At 48.5% G+C, this 22894-nt stretch overlaps 1 protein-coding gene across 13 annotated transcripts in view; it reads right to left on the reverse strand.

Moving 5' to 3' along the window:
* syne1b (spectrin repeat containing, nuclear envelope 1b) overlaps nucleotides 1-22894 on the reverse strand; it is a 669902-nt gene that overhangs the window by 562596 nt on the left and 84412 nt on the right. For 11 of the 13 annotated variants that reach the window (XM_072505295.1, XM_072505285.1, XM_072505321.1 and 8 more), the window contains exons 5-12: nucleotides 21433-21453; nucleotides 18335-18427; nucleotides 18053-18231; nucleotides 17167-17363; nucleotides 11821-11930; nucleotides 6103-6210; nucleotides 5143-5280; nucleotides 2430-2594 (exon numbers count right to left, since the gene is read on the reverse strand). In XM_072505295.1, coding sequence (XP_072361396.1) covers nucleotides 2430-2594; nucleotides 5143-5280; nucleotides 6103-6210; nucleotides 11821-11930; nucleotides 17167-17363; nucleotides 18053-18231; nucleotides 18335-18427; nucleotides 21433-21453 — 1011 coding nt within the window. The remainder of the gene's footprint in view (nucleotides 1-2429; nucleotides 2595-5142; nucleotides 5281-6102; nucleotides 6211-11820; nucleotides 11931-17166; nucleotides 17364-18052; nucleotides 18232-18334; nucleotides 18428-21432; nucleotides 21454-22894) is intronic. The other 2 variants (XM_072505314.1, XM_072505250.1) reach the window with 1 other exon arrangement.

Raw genomic sequence — 22894 nt, forward strand, 5'->3', positions numbered from 1 at the left:
GGCTGTGCAGCCGACTTTTCTCATCACACTGTGCAGCACGCTGTGCAAAAAGAGTTTGGAGGCGTGGCCCACGATGTCATGCTGACAGGGTGGGCTGTAAAAGGTTGGCAATGCCGGGAATCTCCAATTTTAAATATCAGGAACAGCCCCCCCAGGCACACGGGCAACTGCCCCCAGCACCCCCGCCACGTCGATGAGGGGGAAGATCCCAATGTAAGAACGTACAGTGGGGAAGCCCTTCAATAACAATATAATTTATTTAAGGTCGGGGAACCTCATCAGGTCACCGGTGGGGGAGCGGAGAAAATCTGAAAACGAGATATTGCCGGAGAGATTCTTGTTTTCTGACACTAGTGAGATTTTGGGCCCACGTCACCATCTGCTGCAGTAAAATCCCAACCAATATCACTTCAGGATTTGACTCCAGGAGTGACTCTAAATGTGACTTCACTTTGAGGAGGTACTAGACCCGGGCTCCATACTGGCTAGAATATTAACTTCAAACGATACCAGAAGAAGTTCCAACGTGCTCCACCAGACAGAGTCAGTGGTAACACAACGAGAATACTCGGAGTCAGGCAGTTGTGAGGGTTCAACATCCCCCCACCAGAAACTCACACACCAGCACATAATCGAGGGTGACACTCCAATGCAATACTGTACTGTCGGAGGTGAGACATTAAACTGAGGCCTGGTCTGCTCTCACACTTGACAAAGGTCCCAGGGCACTCTGTTGAAGAGGAATAGAGGAAGTTCCCCATGTCTCCTGGCCAATATTTATCTCTCAACCAAAGGTTTAACTGCGGCTTCTGGAACCTGCAGATTCTGCACAAATTTGCCACTGTGACTGCACTGACTGTGAAGCATTCTGGACCATTCTGATGGTGTGCAAGACACTATAAGCACAATTCTGCCTTCCCCACCACGATCTCACCTTATGTTGCTCGAGTTTCCTGTGGATGATGTTGGCTGTCTCATCATGCGCTTGCTGAATGTTACAATAGAAACTGCCCTGACTAGAGAGAACCCAGAGTCATCTGCACTGTTCCCTCTCAATTAGATGACTATGAGGTGATATTTCCCACCAGAAAAATGCATTCTCGGTATGTTTTAGAAGGCTAGCTCGCTTGGGGTAAAAACATAAAGCTAACTCCCTCCCTTTGTTTATGTGATTAACATCAGCCTCGACATGTTGGCCTGATTCTGGGCTTTAGGTTCTATGCAACATGGTCTTTCACATCGTTACAGCGCAGAAGGAGGCCACTTGGCCCATCATGTCTGTACCAGCTCTCCAAATAAGCAACTCACCTAGTTCCATTCTCCTGCCATCTCTCCGGAGGTCTGCACATTCTTCCTCATCAGGTAACAGTCTAATTCCCTTTTGAATGCTTCAATTGAACCAGCATCCACCACACTCTCAGATAGTGCATTCCAGACGCTAACATTTCGCTGTGTGAAACATTTTCTTCTCATATCACTTTTGTTTCTTTTACTAATTAATTTACGTCTGGATTTTTACATCCAATTGTCAATTTTCCCCAAGGCGGGATGGAGATACGTAGGGCTAACTGCCCACAGGCAGCAGACAGCTAATTAAAGTGTGCCAAGGCATTTTGAGGCCTATTGGCCATGGCTCGGATTTTCCAGTCAACCTGCAGGTCTCTGAGGCCAGTAGAACGGGAGACCAGATCTTCAGGCAGGCATTGAAGCCCTCCCCTGTCTACCTGACTTCTGCATCGACCCCAGGCCGCTTTGTGGAAGGACAACCCCCTCAGCGGCGTTCTGGCCGCAAAAGCCTTCCGTTATGTTTAGATTTTAAAACCCGGAGAGGATGCACCTCCATTTTGGGGTACCCGCTTCCCCGCTTATCTTGAATAGCATTCAGCTGCTGCTTCAATGCTGGAGGGCCTCGATCTCCGAGAGTCCCCCCACCATCCTTAATTGGATGGCAAGCCTACCTTCGGCCATTGACTGGCCAATTTGAGGAAGATCACAAAGTGAGAAATTATTCCCCACACAGTGCAGGCTCCTGACCCCTATTTAAGCCTGACAGAGGGGCCCTGAAACCCCGAGGTTAAATCTGGCCCGACATTTCTGATCGACAGGTCTTCGTCAGAATGAAGTGACTGTCATCCCTATTGTACCTAATAGGACTGGCTCATCCATTCCCATAATATTCCCATTATTCCGTGCTGTATATTAATCCACAATCATTAGCCGAAGTGCCTGCCAATGCATAGCTTAAAATCCTGAACAAGACAGGTCCGGATAAGATTTTATGATTAAGAGGATCGGGATTGTAGGGCACATGATGGGACTCCAGTGGAGAGAACCTGGTGCTGCACAGCGATAAATCCCATCGCACACCCCAGCTTCCCCCCACCCCCCCCCCCCACCCCCCCCAAAGACCTTCCCCACCACGATCTCACCTTATGTTGCTCGAGTTTCCTGTGGATGATGTTGGCTGTCTCATCATGCGCTTGCTGAATGGCAATTTCTTCCCCGAGGATAGCCTCCACCCTGTGCAGCCAAGCTCCAATGGTGCCCAGGGGGCCAGGGAGTGACTTGTCCAGGATGATGTGCCAATCCAGAAGCTGAGGAAGACAAGGCAAACATTTGACCTGCTTCCTATTAGATGCCAAATGGCAACCCCGCAATCAGCTACAGTGAGACTTGGCTGTGGAGGTAGCAGAACCTCCCATGAGCAGCAGGCCTAATCCCTGACTAGGACCCTTTGCCCGAAGCTCATGGTGATATTTAGAAGATGTACCTGCTTTGCAGAGAGTAACGGTAGGATGCGAAAAGGGGACTAGAGGGAATTTTGAAACTACAGCCCTGCCAACAAGGGGGTAAGGGGGGGGAGACTCCCACCCCCCTCTGAGTGAAAATGTTTTCCCTCAACTACTCTTTTAACCTTCTACCTCTGACCTTGAATCTATGTCCTCTGGCTATTGACCCCTCTACTAATCATAGAATCACTACAGTGCAGAAGGAGGTCATTAGGCAGAGCAAGTTTGCACCGACCCTCAAAAGAGCTCCCCACCCAGGCCCACGCCCCCCCCCCCCCCCCTCCCAGCCCCGTAACCCCATCCCATCTTTTGGACACTAAGGGGCAATTTTAACATGGCCAATCTACCTACCCTGCACATCTTTGGACTGTGCAAGGAAACCAGATCACTCGGAGGAAACTCAGACGAGGGGAGAATGTGCAAACTCCACACAGACAGAGTCATCCAAGGTCAGAATGGAACCCAGGTCTCCGGCGCTGTGAGGCAGCGGTGCTAACCACTGTGCCACCACCAAAAGTGCCGTCCTATCCACCCTATCTATGCCCCTCATAATCTTATTAACCTCTATTCAGTCCCCTCTGAACCATTGCTGTTCCAAGGAAAACAGCCCCAGCCTGTCCAATCTTCCCTCATAGCCCAGATCATCCAGACCAGGCAGCATCCTGGTAAATATCCCCTGCACCCTCTCTAGTGCAATCACAACCTTCCAAAATGTAGTGACCAGATCTGCACACAGTACTCCAGTTGTGGCCTAACCAGCGTTTTATAAAGTCCCGGCATGAGCTCCCTGCTTTCGCATTCTATGCCTCGGCTAATAAAGGCAAGTATCCCGTATGCCTTCTTAACCACCTTTACTACCTTCCCTGTCACCTTCAAGGATCTGTGGATATGCACTCCAAGGTCCCTCTGAACTTCCGGGATCCCACCATATGGTGCTGCATATATTGTTTTTTAGAAATATATTCCAATTAAGGGGCAATTTCCAAGGTGTGACCAAGCCATCTTACCCTGCACACCTTTGGGTTGTGGTGGTGAGACCCACGCAGACATGTGGAGAATGTGCAAACTTCACATGAAGAGTTACCCGGAGCCAGGACCAAACCCAGGTCCTCGGCGCCGTGAGGCAGCAATGCACGCCCAGTTGTCGCATATATTCTAACCTGGTCAACATGAGAGAATTGGGTAATTTCCTATCAGCTTGGCACAGCGGATAGCACTCTGGGCAGAAGGTTATGGGTTCAAGAAGATTGAGAGGTGATCTTATTGAAACATAAGATTCTGAGAGGACTTAACAGGGTGGATGCTCGGAGGATGTCTCCCCTTTGGGAGAGGCTAGAAGCAGGGGACACTGTTTAACAATTCGGGCTCTCGCATTCTTTCTCTCGGAGGAATGTGAGTCTGTGAAACTTCCTTCCCGGAAGCCACGGAGGCTGGGTCATTGAATATTTTTAAGGCTAAGTTTGATAGATTTTTGACTAAAAAGAGAGTCAAAGGGCAGGATTTTCCAGCCCTTCGCGTCAATGGGATATTCCGGTACCACCGAAGTCGACCTTCGCACTGCAGGTTTGCAGGGGTGGTGCGGGTGTGCCATGTTAGAACCTGTATACTCTGGCGGGATGGAAAGATCCCAGCGGTGGTCAATGGCTCACTGCATCCATCGCGGGAAAACTCGCTGCGGGGAGGATAAAATCCTGGCCAAAGGTACCAGGGATGGCAGAATGTGGAGATGAGGCTGCAATGAGATCAGCCATGGTCTTACTGAATGGTGGAGCCGGCTGGAGGGGCTGATTAGCCTTCTCCTACACCTCAGTCATAGATTCAAATGTATGTTCCCGAGACTTGAGCATGACATCTGAGCTGGCATTTCAGCGCAGTATTGAGAGTGTGCTGTACTGTTGGGGCTGCTGTCTATTTTATGTGATGTTTAGCCAGATGTAAGAGATCCTTTGGTGACTTCTGAAGAAAGGCAGGTGGTTCTGTCCTGGACAATATTCATCCCTCAGTCAACGCGATCAAAAAAAGAAGCAGTGACTTCAAGAAGAAATGGTTCTGGAGATGGGAAGTATTCTATTTCCACATAAATCCCTTTTTTCGTCATTTCACCAATTCAACTAACTCCAGGCACTAGCTCCCTTGTGAGGGCAGAATTAAAATTCATGAGCAGCGGTTCACATGGCAACATATGTGCAAAGTCTAGGGAGATGTGTGTTACATAATTAACACCCATCTCAAAAAAAGGTCACATTCATCACGCTTATCCTGCTGGGAAACCATCACAATAAACAAAAGGAGCAGAGACAGGTCAAGACTGATGTAAGTAAGACTTTTATAGAGTCACTGTTTGATAACTTACTCTGGCTGACACTCTCTCCCATATTTGCTTCACCGTAACCTGATCCAGCGATAGCTTCCCATCTTTCTGGATGGGCTGAATTAGAGCTTCAACATGCTTCTTTTTAACTTCATACTGACCTCGAAAACTTTTAAACCACTGAGGAAACATAAATGCATAAATTACTTGCAAAAGCAGATCAATGAACCCTTACTAGAAAATGCACTGCTCGAATTAAACGGTGCGCAGATCACGCAGCCTGACTTCCCGCCAAACTGCCATGCTTGAACAGGTTTTGACATTATTCAAGGTTTGCCTGTTAACCAGTGAGAAGCCCCACCAGTTGAGCAGGGGTGAAAATAAAACTGTAACAACCAACCATCTATATAAGCCCACTTTTCACAAGCGCCCCCGCCGAGGTAAAACCGAGGCTCCCCCCAAGATAAAATCCGACCCAAGAGGGAGCCGGCATCTCAGGATGGTCCCGGCTGGGACTTGGAGTTTGCTTAGTTGCTGTATTTCCTGTGGGTAGGAAATAAACTACTTTTCACTCACCTTTTCAGGGCTCCTCACTCGCTACAATGCCCACCCTCTCACTGGCGATGAGGGTATGTTTCATGTTGAACCACTGCAGTGGCCATCGTGTTACTAGACCGGGCAGTCCGGGATTTTGACCAAGAACGACTTATGTCCTCGTTGGACGGTATGTGTCACATGGAGGTGGACTTGGAGCTTTATTCTTTGAACCCTAAAATCAAAGCCTTTTGGGGGGGGAGAGTAGGAAATTTCTACCTTTGTAAGAAAAGGTGTTTCCTGGTTTCACACCTGACCTGGCTATAATTTTAAGATTATTCCCCCTCATTCAGGGTTCTCCTCCCATGAGAGAAAATCATTTCTCTCCATCTTGTCTGACGAGATTTAAAAGTGATCGATTGGACCGCCCCTCAAAAATGACAAAAGAGGTGGAAGATGCAAACTCACCTGGTATCGCTCCTGCAAACCTGCCTCAGCCATTTGCATCCTTGTGATGTCTCGTTCGAACTGCTCCAGCCAGGCTTTCGCCTCCCTCAGCATCAGTCGGTCCTCCCGCTGACAGAACACAAGATAGTAACAGTAGCACAAGTGAAAGACTGGTTATAAGGTGGTGCTGTGAGTAATTAGAGTCTGAACAATGGTAGAAGCAAACTGTCCATCCTTTCCAGAATTATGATAAGGTTCCCGTTGTTCTCACTCTCAACCTCAACATCTGCCTGATGCCACGGCCAAACACACCTTCCCCTCCCCTTTCAGCCATCAAAAGAGACTGTTCCCTCCAGGTCCATTCCTCAATCACCCCCCCCCCCCCCCCCCTGCCCCCATACCCTCTGCCCTTCCCATGGCACCTTTTCTGGGCACACTCCGAAGCAATGCAGCTGTCATTTTACCTCCCCTCCCTCTCTCACTGCCCAAGGCTTAAACACTCCTTCCTGATGAAGAGCAAATTTACTGGTATCGACTTTCGATTTAACATACTGTGCTAGCTGCTCACGGTGGGGTCTCTGCAGTGAGGAGCTCAGAATAGACTGGGTGACTGCTTTGTAGAGCATGGCTATTGAATTCTCATATGTGACCCCGGATTTCTGGCCACCTGACATTTGAAATCTCCGCTTCACTCCCACTCTTTCTTCATGTTGCACTGCTAAAATGAAGCCCAACATGAGCTGAAGACACATCAACTCATCTTTAACTTTTTTTTTTACAGCCTTCCTGAGGCAACATTGAGTTCAATAATTTCAGATCATAATCCCTGACCTCTTTTTGGGTGACAGTGGTGGTGGTGATTCTGCTATTCCCATTTACACTCCCGCTAGACACATCACTTGTTTCTTTACTTGTCCCATTCCCATCACCTTTTGTCTTGCACCCTTTTGACATTTAATCTCTTCGGAATTCCACCCTTTTCTTTCCTCCCCTGCCCTCTTTTCTTGAATTGCTTGAACATCTTTAGGCCCTCCCAGTTCTGAAAAAAGGTCACCAGCCTGATACATTGGAGTTTCAGCACGCAATCGCTGTCACGGAGAATGGCGGCACGGGCGGAAAATCTGGCGAGAATTGCGTTTCCTGATTTTCCCCGCCCCTCACCGACGTCACAAGGTTCACGCCCCATTTAAATGCATTAGAACAATTTTTAATATGATTAACGATTCATACCTCGCCGACGTCACGTCATGTTGGCGAGGTTTACAACAGCTTTTTAAATACGGGATTCAGTCCAGGGGCCAAAGTACAGCCGCAAGGAGGCGAGGGAATTGCCTGGCAGTGCCCACTGGCATTGTCCCCAGTGCCAACTTGGCAGTACCAACAAGCAGCGACAACCTGTGCCAGGGGCAGTGCCAGGGCGGGGGAGCCCCTTGCGGGGGAGGGTGTTTTCTTTTCCATTATTGTGTGATGGAGGGATGGGTAGAGAGTGGGTTGTGGGAGGAAAGGAGCTTGCTGGCATGGAGGGAGGAGAGCAGGTTGTGAGGGGGAGGAAACGCCAGCAATACCTCTGCAGTGGTGGGGGGGGGCAGAGAGGGGGGGAAGCCCCCAATGATTGTCAGGAGGGACCCCGATACCCCAATGGTGGGGGTCTAAGGGCCGTCCAGTTTCTGTTCCAATTGGGGCCCCCTTTAAAGATGCCGCCCTGATCGCTGTGGAGTCGGGCGCCAGCTCCATCAAGTCCCGTCCCGCCAGAGCGAAGGTGTAAACTACGGCCACTCATTTTTTACTTTAGAGAGGCTCAAGGTCTGAAGAGAAAACGGTGTGTGTAACTGATGAGCTACACCCCAGTTTTCAGTCTGAGCCTGACACTTCTGGAAAAATATGGTAAGATTCCGCCCATTATTTCTCTCTCCACAGTTGCTGCCAGATCTGCAGAGTATTTGTCCGGCATTTTCTGTTTCAGTTACTGTCTATGCCCATTTGCATTCACTCAAACCTAAGTTCACAATGTTGCATAATCCTTTTGTTGAACCGTAGATAACCTGACAGATTATTGTGACTGAGATAGACGCAACGTCACGAGAGGATTTCAGAAATATTTACCAATGAGAATGATCAAAGACATCAAGACAACTTGATGTTAGTCAAAGGCTATGTGGTGCAGCAAAAAAACAGTCCACGTCGAGAGTACCTGATATTGCATTTGGGCTCCAGGCCTTGACAAATGTACATCTATAAGGGCAAGGGCAGCAGGTGCATGGGAACACCACCACCTGCAGGCTCCCCTCCTGTCTTGGAACTACCCTTCACTATTGTTGGATCAAAATTCTGGAGCCGCCTCCCTAACAGCATAATGGGTATAGCTACACCGCAAGACCTGCAGTGGTTCAAGGCAGTGGCTCACCACCACCTTCTCAAGGGGCATTAAGGGATGGGCATAAATGCTGGGCCTAGCCAGCGACGCCTATATCCCAAGGAAAAAACATAATTTTCAAAAGATACACTTTAGTATCAATGCTTTCTGATTGGATCGCAATAAATGTTCAGTCTTGTAGCGCAAGCACACTAAAACAATACGGAAGTGTGGAAAGCTGCACGAACTGTGTGAGAGTAATACAAAGTACAGGATGCCATCTGCAAGTCTCATAAACTCAAGCTATTGTACACTGCAGCAACGTATAATTTGCATTATTATACAGCTTTAGTTCAGTAAAACGTCCCAAAGGTATTTCACAGGAGCTTTATCAGGCAAATCGGAATAGTGAGCTACTTCAGGGTGACTTAACAGCTTGGTAGGTTATAAGGAGAGCATTAGAGGAGAGAGAGGAAGAGAGCTTTGGGCCTGAACACACACACAACCATGGTGAGATGAAGGAAATCTAGGTGGGAATTGGAGGAGAGCAAGATTTCTCAGAGTAGGACTGGAGAAGGTTGCTGCATTAGGGAGGGGCAAGGCCCTGGAGGGATTTGACATCAAGGGTGAACATTTTAATTTTGAGGCTTTGCTAAACCAGGAGTGTGAGCCTACATTACCCCGAGGGTGCCAGGAGAATGGGATGTTGGTGCAAGCTATGATCCAGGCAGCAGAGTTTTGGATGAGCTCAAGTTTACACAAGTTTAACTATCTGAATACAAAGCTAGAGGATCTGGACTAACTGGAAAATGCACTATTTATGAGCCACTTAGGCTCCAAGTCAAACCATCAAAAATACTGCTATAACTTCCTTCTCGTAAAATGCCACATAAATAAAATGTTATAGACTCCAGATATAAAACTCGGGACATATTAATTGAATAGCCCAAGTTTTGTTTAGTCATGAGACAAGGATTATGAACGGTTGCAGTGATTTGAAAGCTGACATCAGGGAGACAATGCTCTAAACTGTCTCATCAGTAATCAGCATCAGACAAGGTTAAGTAGTGGAGATCGGTAGGTGCAATGGGCAGAGTTTCACAGCCCTGGTGTGGTGGGGGCAGAACAGAAAATGCAGCGAGTCGTTCAAAACTCCATTGACTTCGGCGGGACCGGAAAATGCCGATGACGGGAGGATTGTAAAATTCCACCCAATGTATCCAAAATATGACTAGATCTCTAGGGATCAAACAAGAGTGATCCCAGGACTGGTTTTCAATATCAGCCCTTGATTGGTTTCAAACGCTGAATCATACTCCACATGTGACGCTAAAACCAGCTTCTTCACCTGGGGGAGAGCTGTGAAATGAGGAGCCTTGATTACTCTTTAGTAACTTTGCCAGGAATACACGTCTGTGCGTGACAGGTAAGAAGGGAATTGGGTCTGTTAAGATGCTCCCTGCAGTTAGGTAGCCTGTCAACAATTAGCGTAGAGGCCGACATCAGCAGCACTTCAATGGCAGCACTTCCATCTGAGTCAATGTGTGGGTCCAAGGCCCACTCCAGAGATATTGGCCGAGATTCTCCGAGCCTCCACGACGAAATCGCGCTCGGCGCAGGGGCAGAGAATGGGGCATCAGACCCGCGATCGGTTCCGATGCCTTCCCGCGATTCTCCGCGAGCGAGGTCGACAAGGCAGCTGGCCAAGTTCCCGCCGGCGTCGTTCACTCATGGTTCCACTCGGCGGGCACTCAGAGTGGCGGCGGCTGCGGCCGCCCTGGTGGGGGACAGGGGGATCCGTCACCGGGGGGGGTCCTCCAGGACGGCCAGGGTTCCGATCGGGGGCCACCGATCGGTGGCCACACGTGATCTGAGGGGGGCCTATTTTGTGGGGGCCGGCTTGCTGTGCGAGTCCGCCATGTTGCACGGGGCAGACCCACGGCCGGATGTGTAGGGCCCCATATCGGCAGCCGGAGCTGCGCGGAGCACTCCGGTGCCCTACTGGCCCCCTTCAGCTAAATGAATCGCTGGGCCAAGGGGCCTGTTGACGCTGGCGTGAAATGCTCCGGTGTTTACGCCGGCGTCAACACTTAGCCGCCGTTTCGGAGAATCCCAGCCATTAAGAACACAATCCAAGTAGATACGCGAGTGCAGTACCAAGGCAGTGCCGCACTGGGGAGGTGCCACATTTTGAAGAAAATGGCAATATTTATTCTTGAGCAAACTACACAAAAGCAGATTCTTCTCTCCCTTCATACCCATGGGCCTAAGAGGGTGTGGCGACCCATGAACTTCCATTGGATTGGTCCATGACTATGCTCGGCAAGTACTGGCAGTGGTTTGCCGTTGCCTTCAGCAGTTAGCTGACCAGGAAACTTTCCTGCTCTTATTGCCTGCCGTCAGATGTATCGGAAGGGTTTGCAGGTTGATAATTAACCTGTTTGGCCACATTGTGAACACACTGTCCATGGCCATCAAATTCTGAAGTGGGACACGAACCTGGAGCTTGCAGCTCAGAGGTAGGGACCCTACCCACTGTGCCAGAAGACCACTCTCCTAATGCAGATTATCTGATCATTGTCACGTTGTTGCTTTTGGAACCTTGCTGCGTGGAATCAAGTGGCATGTTTCAATGAAAAGTGTGTTGCAATGTCTTGAGGTTGTAAAAGGGCTGCATAAATGCAAGTTCTTTCTTTCATATTGCGGAAGGGCTGCATTTACCCAGCGAGTTCTCAAAGCAAGGAGGCTTTCCAATTTCATTTCAATTTGAAACAGAGTACAAAAGCAAGGAGGTGAAGCTAAACCTTTACAAATCGCAGGTGAGACTTAAGCTGGGGCATTCTGTTCAATTACACTTTTAAGCAGGGCTTCAGGGTCTCAGATAGGGTTCAGAAAAGATTTATTAAAATGCTGCAAAGGATGAGAGTCATCAGTTATGTTGAGAAGCTGGGGTTGTTCTCCCCGAGGCTGAGAAGGTTAAGAAACTTAACTGAGGTATTCATAATCATGAATCGTCTTGATAGAGTTAAGAAGTAGAAAATATTCCCAATGGTAGAAGGGTCGGTAAGCAGAGGGCGCAGATTTAGGCTCACTGGCTTAAGAACCAGAGGCTACATGTGGGACAAAATCATTTACACAGTGGGTTGCTCTGATTTGGAATAGGTTGGATGAAAGAATGGTGGAAGCGGGTTCAATTGTAACGTTCAAAGGAGAATTGGATAAAGACTTGAAGTGAAAAAACTTGACAAAGGGGACAGGAAAAGAGCAGGCGATTGGGACCATTTGGATGGCTCTTCTAAAATGCCAGATTAAATGGCTTCCTTCTGTACTGCATCGTTCTTTTGAATCAACAGTGAATTATAAGGGTAACAGTAGATATGACTTACCTCTTCCTCAAGAGGTTCGCTCTCTGTCTCCCGTGGATGTGGATAATGTTTCAGGAACTGAGCTACATAGGTCATGATTGATTTCTCATCAGGTTTGTCAACATCCACATCTGTACATAAAGCATCATTCTGTTAGAAAAGCAGGTTCTGACCCTCTTCTCAAATGCTATACAATTATTAATACACTTTTATTGACAAGCCATGTCCTGCTTGAGTGGAGAGCCTCAATGATGACGTTGTGCATTCCAGCTCTGCTCCTAGGTGTGGTGGTACTTTGTGCCATCTGATGGCAGTTGGTATATATCCCTAACGACAATTGAAACTTGCTTTTATATTGAACCTTTAACAAAGTAGAATGTCCTTGGTTGTTTCATGGGACTACTGTCAGGCAAGATCTGACACCAAACCACCAAACGGGGTATTAGGACAGGTGACCAGAAGTTTGATCAAAGAGGTAGGTTTTAAGGAATGTCTCAAAGGAGGAGAGAGAGGGGGTGAGGTGGAAAGGCTTCCACAATTGGAAGTTCCTTCGACCCCATATTCTGATATTCCCTCCTGCATCGCTCTATCTCGTCTTCCTCCTATGAGACGCTCCTTAAAATCTTCCTCTTTACCAAACCTTTAGTCATATGGAGGGGTCAGTGTCATACTTTATTTTGTAACGCTCCTGTGAAGCGCCTTGGGGCGTTTCACCGCATTAAACGCGCTATATAAATATAAGTGTTGCTGTTGTTGTAGGGAGGGAAGGTCAGAAACTCAATCCAGGCAGCGAAAGGAACAGCCACCAGTCATGACGGAATGGGAATCGGGATGCGTACGAGGAGTGTAGAGATCTTGGAGAGTTGCAGGACTGGATACAGAGATTAGGGAGGTTCAAAGCCTCGAAGAGTGGCCTGTGTTGGTGCTTTATACAGAGGATCAGGGGCGGTGGACCACGCAGCGGAGTCTTGACACCAATCCGAGGCACCTTTTTGGGACGGGCAGGAAATTCCTGCCTTAAACAGGTAGAAATATCTAAATAATGTGTAGGTGATGCAGGAATGACACTGGGAGACTTTCTTCGCACCACCTCCCATGGAATTGTATTGGGTGGTTGCACTTAAAGCCCCATTGATGGCTCACAGGGCCACCTTTCCCGTTTGGTAACAGATAATAGGCCGCCAATTCCCTCTTAAACGGGCAATATTCAGTACAGGGTAGGTGGCATCGGCACTGCCACTCCTGCTGCTGGCCCTGAACTCAACCACAGTCCGCAACCACTGTCTTTTAAATGACCCCCCCCACAAGCCAACTCCCACCAACCCCCAGTTTGGAGCACGCTACAATTCATGGCACTGGCCCAATAAGTCCTAAAGCAGTGGTGGCACGATGGCACAGTGGTTAGCACTGCTACCTCACAGGGCCAAGGGCCCGAGTTTGATCCCGGCCCTGGGTCACTGTCCATGTGGAGTTTTCAAATTCTCCCCGTGTCTGCGTGGGTCTCATCCCTGCAACCCAAAGATATGCAGGATAAGTGGATTGGCCACGTTAAATTGCCCCTTAGTTGGAATTTTAAAAAAAAACTTTTTAAAAACAAAATCCTAAAGCAGCCAAAACCACAAAGTCTGGCTGGGGAAACATCCAAGGTCAGACAGTGTGGGTGTGGGAAACCAATCTGACCCTGCGTACAGGGGGTGGGAATGTGAGAATGGAACCAACTCCAGTCAATCTGTCAACGTGAATATGTCGAACAGGTCATACATTTCAGGATTCCATGCGGATGTATTGTATCAGGTCGAATAACCACAGTCAGCTTTCAAATTAGTACATCTATATAAGAACAAAGAACAAAGAACAAAGAAATGTACAGCACAGGAACAGGCCCTTCGGCCCTCCAAGCCCGTGCCGACCATACTGCCCGACTAAACTACAATCTTCTACACTTCCTGGGTCCGTATCCTTCTATTCCCATCCTATTCATATATTTGTCAAGATGCCCCTTAAATGTCCCTATCGTCCCTGCCTCCACTACCTCCTCCGGTAGTGAGTTCCAGGCACCCACTACCCTCTGCGTAAAAATATATTAGTACCACTCATGCTATGGCCTTGAAAAGCCTGACCTGGAGCATTACGAAATGTGCTTGGTACCTTGCAAATTAGTCAAGTGAATTTAGCCAGGTTGTCTGGGATGAATGGGCCTCATTCTGAATGTATTGGGGTGAGTTAAAATGAAGGGCATTCTTGATCCACCATTCCTCCTGTTGAATATGTGGATGCTATTACACAAACCCATTAAAGAGAGATTAACCAGCTTCAGTTAGAATGTATTGACATAATAGCGTTGTGGTGAATGTATTATGGCAACCATTCACCACAGTATTGCATTGTACTATGTTATTGCCCTTGTGGGCTCCACCTATGGACCATTGTTTTGTATTACACCGTTTGTATCATATTGGTGCCCTTGTGGGCTCCGCCCCTGGCTCCGCCCCCTTGAGGGGTGGTATATGGAGAAGCTGCCCTGTAGGCGGCTCTCATTACAGAGCAGTCACAGGCAGGCACTGTTCTAGTTGATTAAAGCCACTGTTCACTTCAACTCTCTATCTCGTGTGAATTGATGGTCGCATCAAGCGTTACATGAAGAGGATGGAGTTCAATTAAAAAGGACAGCTGCTGGAACTCCGTGGGGACTTATAATCTCGTGTTTCTGAGGCTGGCATAAACACAGAATCCTACAGTGCAGAAGGAAGCCATTTGGCCTATCAGGTCTGCACCAGCCCTCTGAAAGAGCACCCTACCTAGGCATACTCCCCCTGCCCAATCCCCGTAACCGCATGTAACCTTTGGACACTAAGGGGCAATTTAGTATGGCCTATCCACCTAAGCTGCACATCTTTGAAATGTAGGAGGAAACCTGAGCACCCGGAGGCAAGCTGAAGGAGTCCTTGGTGATGTGAGCATTTGTGTTTATATCTCAGATACACGACATGTAAATGTTTGTGTTTTATTATCTCATTGACTTGACTTGATTGAATGAAATGTTAATGCTAGAGTTTCCTAGCTCTGAAAATTTAATTTAGGGTTAATGATATACGGCAACATCCTATAGTACCTCCACAAAAGAGCAAGAGGGATAAACAACACTAAGGCTCATGGGGTAAGGGATCTTTTTTTAAAATTTATTCATGGGATGTGGGTTTCACTGGCTGGAACAGCATTTAATTCCCATGCCTGATTTCTTCGTTTCAGAGGGATTCATAGAATCATAGAATTTACAGTGCAGATTCAAGTGGGGTGAGGGCAGATCCAGAGCGCTGTGTACTTTCCTATCTTCAGGTTATACCGCACTGGCCAGTTGAGGTGGGAGCATTGACATGGCAGCACCTTCCCCTTCCTGAGAGCTGTGCCAACTAGAACACAGTCCTGATACAGGAACAGGAGAGGTTTTACCTATCCGGGAAGTCTGTCAGGCTGGGATTTCTTTTGCTAAGAAATCAGAAGGCTAACCTGATAGTGGTATTTAAAATTATAGGGGGACTTGATAGGGCAGGCATAGAGATATTTCCATTTCGGCATAAACACCAACATTGACCAGCTGAGCGAAATGTGTGCTGGTAAATTCTACATAATTCTCTGTAAAGTCTGGGCAGCACGGTGGCGCAGTAGTTAGCACAGCTGCCTCACGGCACCAGGGTCCCAGGTTCGATCCCGGCTCTGGGTCACTGTCCGTGTGCAGTTTGCACATTCTCCCCGTGTTTGCGTGGGTTTTGCCCCACCAGCTAAAGAAGGTAGGTGGATTGGCCATGCTAAATAGCCTCTTAATTGGAAAAAATGAATTGGGTACTCTAAACTAAATTATTTTTTAAATTCTCTGCAAAGTCTATCAGCGAAGGGCAGCATGGCGGTGCAGTGGTTAGCACTGCTGTCTCACGCTCCAAGGAGGACCCAGATTCGAATCCGGCCCCCGGTCACTGTCCGTGTGGAGTTTGCACATTCTCCCCGTGTCTGCGTGGGTTTCACTCCCACAACCCAAAAATGTGCACGACAGGTGGATTGGCCACGCTAAATTGCCCTTTAATTGGGAAAAAAATGAATTGGGTACTTTAAATTTATTTTGAAAAGGTCTATCAATGCAAATTCCCGCAGGCATCCAGGTGGCTCTGAATCTGTGGGTCAGCCATACACATCAGGGAAGTCCCAGATTCAAAGTGAGAGCTCAAACCCACCTCAATCAGGATCCTAATAGCTGTGAGGGATGACATATGTTAATCTACTAGCTTTAGATGTGATGGATACTATAGGTTAGCTGGAGCGCTCAATAAAGTGCATGGGCTTGAATAAATGTCACTTTAGTACATCTTAAGAAAGGGTGGGCATTTCTACTGCACCTGTCAGACCCTCACATTATTCCAAATGACTTCACAGATGATTACTGTTTAAATAATTGACGTCAGCAGGACTCCATAATAGCCACAGCAATGAGGGACCATGTCACCCTTTGGAGGTGGTGTAGGTTAAGGGTAGAATGTTAACTAGGACTTTGAGAGACATCCTTTGCTCTTCTTTGGATAGTGTCACAGGATCTTTTCTATCCACCCAAGAGGGAAGACGGGGGTCTTGATTTAATGCCTCATCTGAAACACAGCCTCTCTGACAATACAGCACTCCCTCAGTGTTGCTGCTGGTATTGTGCTCACTGCCTGGAAGTAAATGAAGGACCCCGAAATTCAGCAGGGAACTTTCTCAGTTACTTGCACTGACACCGCCTGGAAGCTCCCTCAAGTGAATCTGGACTTACAGTGGGTGGGAGGGAAAGGTCGAACAGTTGAGGTCATATGTCCCGTCAAACCTGCGTGGGCTCTTTCAAGGAATGATCGAGTTTGTTCCACTCCTCAGCTTTACCCATACCCCTACATTTCTTGTCTACTCCCAATTGCCTTTGAAGGCCACTATTGAATCTCCATCCACTATCTACCAGCTACCAGACCGTGCATTTCAAATCCTAATCATTCATTTGGTGACAACATTTTGCCTCATGTCGCTTCTTTTGTTTTAACAGATCACTTTAAGTCTGTGTTTTCATGTTGTTGAACCATCACCTAATGGAGACAGTTTCTCTTTATTTGCTATGTCTAAATGGGCTGTAGTTTTAAATACCTTATCAAATCTCCTCAGAGCTGACTCTGCTGGAAGGAGAAAACCCGTAGTTTCTTCAGTCTATCTGCATATCTTTACTACCTCATACCCTACAGGTGTAAACCTCATCAGAGCCTTCCTAAATCCCCACGGAATGTCAGGACTATCCCACACCAATAACACTGTCAAATAACATGTCTTGAAAACTGCCCCACAATCAGTAGCTGATACCTTCAGGATCCAGGATTCTTGGAATTCCGAGTTGATTTTCAGCAATGGCGAAAGCACTCTCTAGGTTTTCCCGGTTGGACCGGCTCTTGACCTTCTCCAGGTCCGTCAGGTCCGGACGGATGGCGTGAATGACGAAATGAAAGGTGAGTCCAGTCCGCCAGCTCTGTCCAAAATCGTTCACCTCGATGCCAATCCGCCTACAAAACAGCACGTGCCTGTGAGAAGCCAGAACTGCGGCTACATTATATTACAACACTGGCAAATGATGCAGGGTAGGGTAGGAAGACAGAGGGCACGACACTCGCATGTGTCACAATCCACAGCAAGGTCCCTGAATTGGCATGGGGACAGATTCTGCATCCAATTAAGGACCACGGGCAAGCTCTCAAAGTAGAAGAACCAATCAGAAGCCTTCCTGCATAACAGGAGCAGCAAGGTGTGATGGAAGGTAAATGAGTAATGAGGAATTAGACTCAGCAGCAAGGCCACCACTACAGGTGTGAGAAATCCTCCACAGGGTGGCCTGGGGCTGCTTCTGCCCCCAGGGAGGCAGGGCACACCTCCCGGCCCTCCTGGAGAAATGGTCTCAAAGTTTGCTGTTAGGTGTGCACCTCCAGGCCCCTAAATTGGCTCATGCCGGTGCAGGAACCTGGAATACCCCATTCGGCCTTAAGTGGCGATTCAATTAAGTACCCACCGGCAGATAGTTTTCGCAGCCCCTATTCCCGTCATTCCAAGAATGGTGTTTGAGCCCATCCTCAGTGGGAACGGAAACTCCAACCCAGCCGCAACCACAAAATAAATGCAAAAAATGTTGGACAACAAATGAAAACCCCAAGCACATCTTGCACTCATTTACTAGTGGGAGATTTGAAGTGGAACTCACTTCCCTACAGTGTAATGCACCCATTTCAGGAGAGCCTTCTTTGCACTGCCCTTAAACTTGGTGACGACCTTTCTCTTGGATGGGGGGCTCCCGGTTTCGGAGTTCGCCAGACTGTCCACCGAGGAGGTGCTGCTGGACAGTGACGACAGTAGCGTCAGATTACTGGTCAGCTCTTCGATCTGCGGGTTGGAGGACATGCCAATGAAACTGATGGCCATAGTGGAACACACAATCAGCTGCATAACTGTAAGTGAGATGGTGTAAAAAGATAGGAAGTACAACCTGGAAGTACAAAATGATCGTCCAGATCAAGCCAAGCACAATTGACGGTCTTCCATCAACGATGTCGGTGGAATTGATGTTGACCAGTTTAATCTGTAAGAGAAGCATAGCTTGTTTTCAGTATCCTATTGTGTGTTCCCACCTCCCAGAAACACCTGCCAAGTGTGCGGTCGAAGATGAGGCTCTAGGATCCGGCTCATCAGTCAAGCAAGGACCCACAGAATCCATGACCAGCAACACGGAGTTTCTTTGGTGGACTATCATAACACTTAAGCTGCACTTGCTCAGCCAACCACAGCCAGCTCGCAACAATGGCACCGAGGAGAACAGCCCCAAGATTTGGGGATGCTAACTTGGGGAGGCTCCTGGACGCGTGAAGGCCAGGAACCATGTCGTGTTCCCCCGGGGGTCCCGGAGGGTGAGCCACAAGGCAGCCAGTGCTCATCAGCTGTCAGCTCGGGGAGTGCGACCAGGAGTACTGGCATTCAGTGCCGAAAGAAGGTCAACTATCTACACCGGGAGCACGAGTAGACACCAATGCCCCCCCCCACCGCCACCAAGGGAGCATCGACCCCCCAACCCCCAAGGTAACCCCCATCCCTCCCTCCACCCCATCCCCTTCAACCCTCCCTCCACCCCAACCCTCCCTTCACACACACATACCCACAACTGTGAATCATGTGTGCGGCTAACGATGCCCTCTCTGTATCTCCTCAGGAAACACTTTCCCGTAAACGGCGGGAGAGTGCATAGACGGTGGGGTGCCGGATTTGAGAATCCTCAGTTCCTTCCAGGAGCGGGCCCTGGCGGTGACCGGGGTGGCCGAGGACAGATCGGTCACCCACGTGGAGGCTGGCAGACGCCACAGAGGTGAGGAAGCACCGGGTACCACCCGGAGGACCTGTCAAACGTGAGTAGCGATTGCCTTACTGACTGACCCATCGCTCAAATGACCTCAGGTCCTCCAGCTGATGGCGCATCCCATCTCAGGCGGCCCCCTCTCCAGGCTCTGAGGAGACTACCTCGGAGAGCTCAGAGCATGCAACTGTTATAGTCACGGCACAGCTGTCATCCCCACCCTCCACCAGCGCAGATATACACACCTCGGTGGGAAATGTTAGTGGACAAGTCTCTGGAGCACAATCTGGTGAGCACCACACGGCTGATGATGCACATCTGGTGGAGGCAGGAACCCCCAGCGAGACAGCAATTAGAGGGCTGCTGGATCCCTGGACCCAGTTGGGTTCCCAGCCTGATGCTGAGCCTCTGGAACAGGGTTACCCGGATAGAGAGTGGCCGGGACGTTCAGAGGGAGATGTCAGCGTCACTCCAGAAGATCCATAGCACCTTGGAGGAGTACCGGAGGCCACGGGCACAGGAGATGTCGCCGGCAATGAGTGGCACCGAGGCCAACACTGCTAGGGTGGTGCCCGCAGTGGAGAGTCTGGTGCACAATGTCGCCACCATTAGTGAAGGTGGCCAAGGCGCCGTGTCTCAGAATGGCATGGCCGAGGCGCTGCAGAGCTTGTCCCAGTCACTGAGAAGCATCGCCGAGGGTGTCGACACGATGGTGCAGACATTGGGGAACTTTCAGGGCTGGCAGAGCCAGATGCTGCAGGGGCAGCCGGGGCTCAAACCAGCTGCCCCTCTGTCCCAAGGCGGACCAAGTTCCACCCCTCTGATGATGCCACGTCTCGCAGCCAGCACACGGGACAGGGCGACACGGCTGTGCATGGGCTGTCGACAGGTGAGCCGTGGCCCTCCGGCCCCAGAGCCCCCAAAGGACGCCCACCAGGGGCATCGAAGGCCACGGGACAAGGTAAGCAGCTGGCTGCCTCCACCTCAGATGTACATCCTGAGGAGGCACTTAGACATAGCGGTAGAGCAAGGAAGGCCAAGCACATCGAGGATCACTGAGGACACCAGGGGAGGGGGGGATGTGGTAGGTAGGGAGTGAGGGAGTGGTGGGGGGTGTAGTGGCGTGTGGAGGATGGGGGTTGGGGGGACGGCAAGATTGAGAGAGTGGAGACCTGTATTGAACAATAAACACCCTTGTGCACAACCAGTAGGATGCCTCTGTCACTTTTCTCCGCAATGAATCACCATGTGCAGGTGATTGGTGTGAGCGAGAGTTCGAAAAAGCATGAGCTCTTTTTATTTATCCCCCAACTGAAGTTATTTTTAAAACACTTCTCTTCCAACATCCCAACAGTATCCAGCCTTCCAGCCCATTTCCTATCAACGGAATAAAAATATGGGAAAATGTAAGGGCAGCACGGTAGCGCAGTGGTTAGCACTGCTGCCTCACGGCGCCGAGGTCCCAGGTTCGATCCTGGCTCTGGGTCACTCTCCATGTGGAGTTTGCACATTCTCCCCGTGTTTGCGTGGGTTTCGCCCCCACAACCCAAAAATGTGCAGGGTAGGTGGATTGGCCACGCTAAATTGCCCCTTAATTGGAAAAAATGACTTGGGTACTCTAAATTTAAAAAAAAATTAAATGGGAAAACGTCAATACAAAACAAATCCAGAGCACCGTGCCCTAGATTGTTTGAAGGCATCATTCAAAAGAGGACGGTTTCAGCGATTTGGAGGCCTGTTTCTTCTAATGGAATCTGGTGACAAGGTTCCGATACCAGACGGGAGATGTTGAATGGCAGCTATATCTGGAATCGCACTCCGCAGTGAAACGACCATGCATTTATGCAGCACTTTAACATAGAAACAATTCCCAAAGCACAATGTCAAAAAATAAAAGGACATTTAGCCAGTGATGGAGATATGAGCAAAATGTGGTCAAAGAGATGGTTTTAAAGGGTGTTTGAAAGAAGGAAAATGAGGGGGAAAGTGAAGGGGTTTGCAGAGGGACTTTCAGAGGGTGGGGTGCACATAGAAAAGGATTCATGCTGAATTTCAGTGTGTACATATTTCCACAGGGAAAGACCACCACACATGGGAGGTTCTAGCCGGCAAAGGGCAGGGAAAGGATGTATTTGTTTTGATGCTGTTCTACAGATAGAGAGTATAAAAAAGCAAACAGCACATAAACAGAAATGCAATCATGCTGTAAAATCAGATTGACTGACATAGAAACTACTGACCGGTGATCCTCTGTATATGGACTGGGAGGTGACAGCATGACAAAGGAATTAAGGAGAATTTTGCATTTGGTTAGTCACAGTGCTAGTGCTCCATCCACTCCCACTTTATGCAAAACAAAGCACAAATTGGCAGCTGTTCCATCCAATTATTTACAAGTTCTATGCCTTGAATGTAATTGTCACAAGTGAATTAGCACGCTCCAGAATTCACTCCTGCCAGTTTGCAATGCAAGCCTTTTCACTTTACAGCATTTTTAGTCTATAGCTTCCTGTCAGCAATATCAGCTCACAAACACTTAACAGTTTCTTTGATGATGTTCCTCTGTCCGTGATTTGAAGACAGGCCTTAACCCGGAATCAAAACACCGTCCAGACTCAAAACGTTAGCTCCTTTCTCTCTCCACAGATGCTGTCAGACCTGCTGAGATTGTCCAGCATTTTCTGATTTTGCTTCAGGTTCCAGCATCTGCAGTAATTTGCTTTTCGCAGAATGTAGCAGTGGGCCATTCTACCCCTCAGGCCAGCTCTGTCATTCAATGAAGATCGTACTTGATCTGTATTTCAACTCCATTTACCTTTGCTCCCTATCCCTCAATGCCCCTATCCAACAGAGATGCTATCAATCTCAGTCTTGAAAGCATCAGCTGAACCCCCCTCCCACCGGAAACCACCCACAGCATGCACAGCCTTTTGGTGGAGAGGGTTCCAGATTCCCCTTAGCATTTGCATCAATGTGTGCTTCTTGGGTTTACTTCCAAAAGGCTGAGCTCTCATTTTGAGGTATTGCTCACTTGTTCTGAACTCCCCCATCATATGAAACAGTTTCTCTGCATCTAAGCTTCCATTTCTTTTCAAATCATTTTAAATGCCTCAATCAACCCTTCAATCTACTTAACACAAGGGAATAGAAGCCAGACTTATGCAACCTCTCCTCAGCATTTAACCCTTAAAAACATTGTAGCATTCCAACCTTTGGATAAAATGATCGGACTTTAAACATAAAATGTGGAGTTCCCACAGACCATGTTTTGGCCTTGACCATGGTTTTTTTTTAAATATATTTTTATTCTCCTTTTTTGCATTTTCTCCCAGATTTACACCCACCAATAAACAATAATCAGTAATAAATATGTCAATCCCCATATCAATAACAACGATCCCATCATCCCACCAAACCCAAAACATTCACCAATATGTTCACATAAACAAATGACAAAAAGGAATCAGGAATCCCTCATAGCCCCCATTAACACCCATTGCCCCCCTCCTCCCCAGAACCACCCCCCCCCCCCACTAATGTTCGATGTTATCCAGTCCTGGAAAGTGCACAATGAATCATGCCCATGAATTGTAGAATCCTTCTGTCCTTCCCCCTCAGTTCAAACTTAACCTTCTCAAGAGTCAAGAATTCCAACAGGTCCCCCCACCATGCCAGGGCACAGGGTGGAGAGGCTGCTCTCCA

This window comes from Scyliorhinus torazame, chromosome 1, assembly GCF_047496885.1.
Source record: "Scyliorhinus torazame isolate Kashiwa2021f chromosome 1, sScyTor2.1, whole genome shotgun sequence".
Taxonomy (NCBI): Eukaryota; Metazoa; Chordata; class Chondrichthyes; order Carcharhiniformes; family Scyliorhinidae; genus Scyliorhinus; species Scyliorhinus torazame.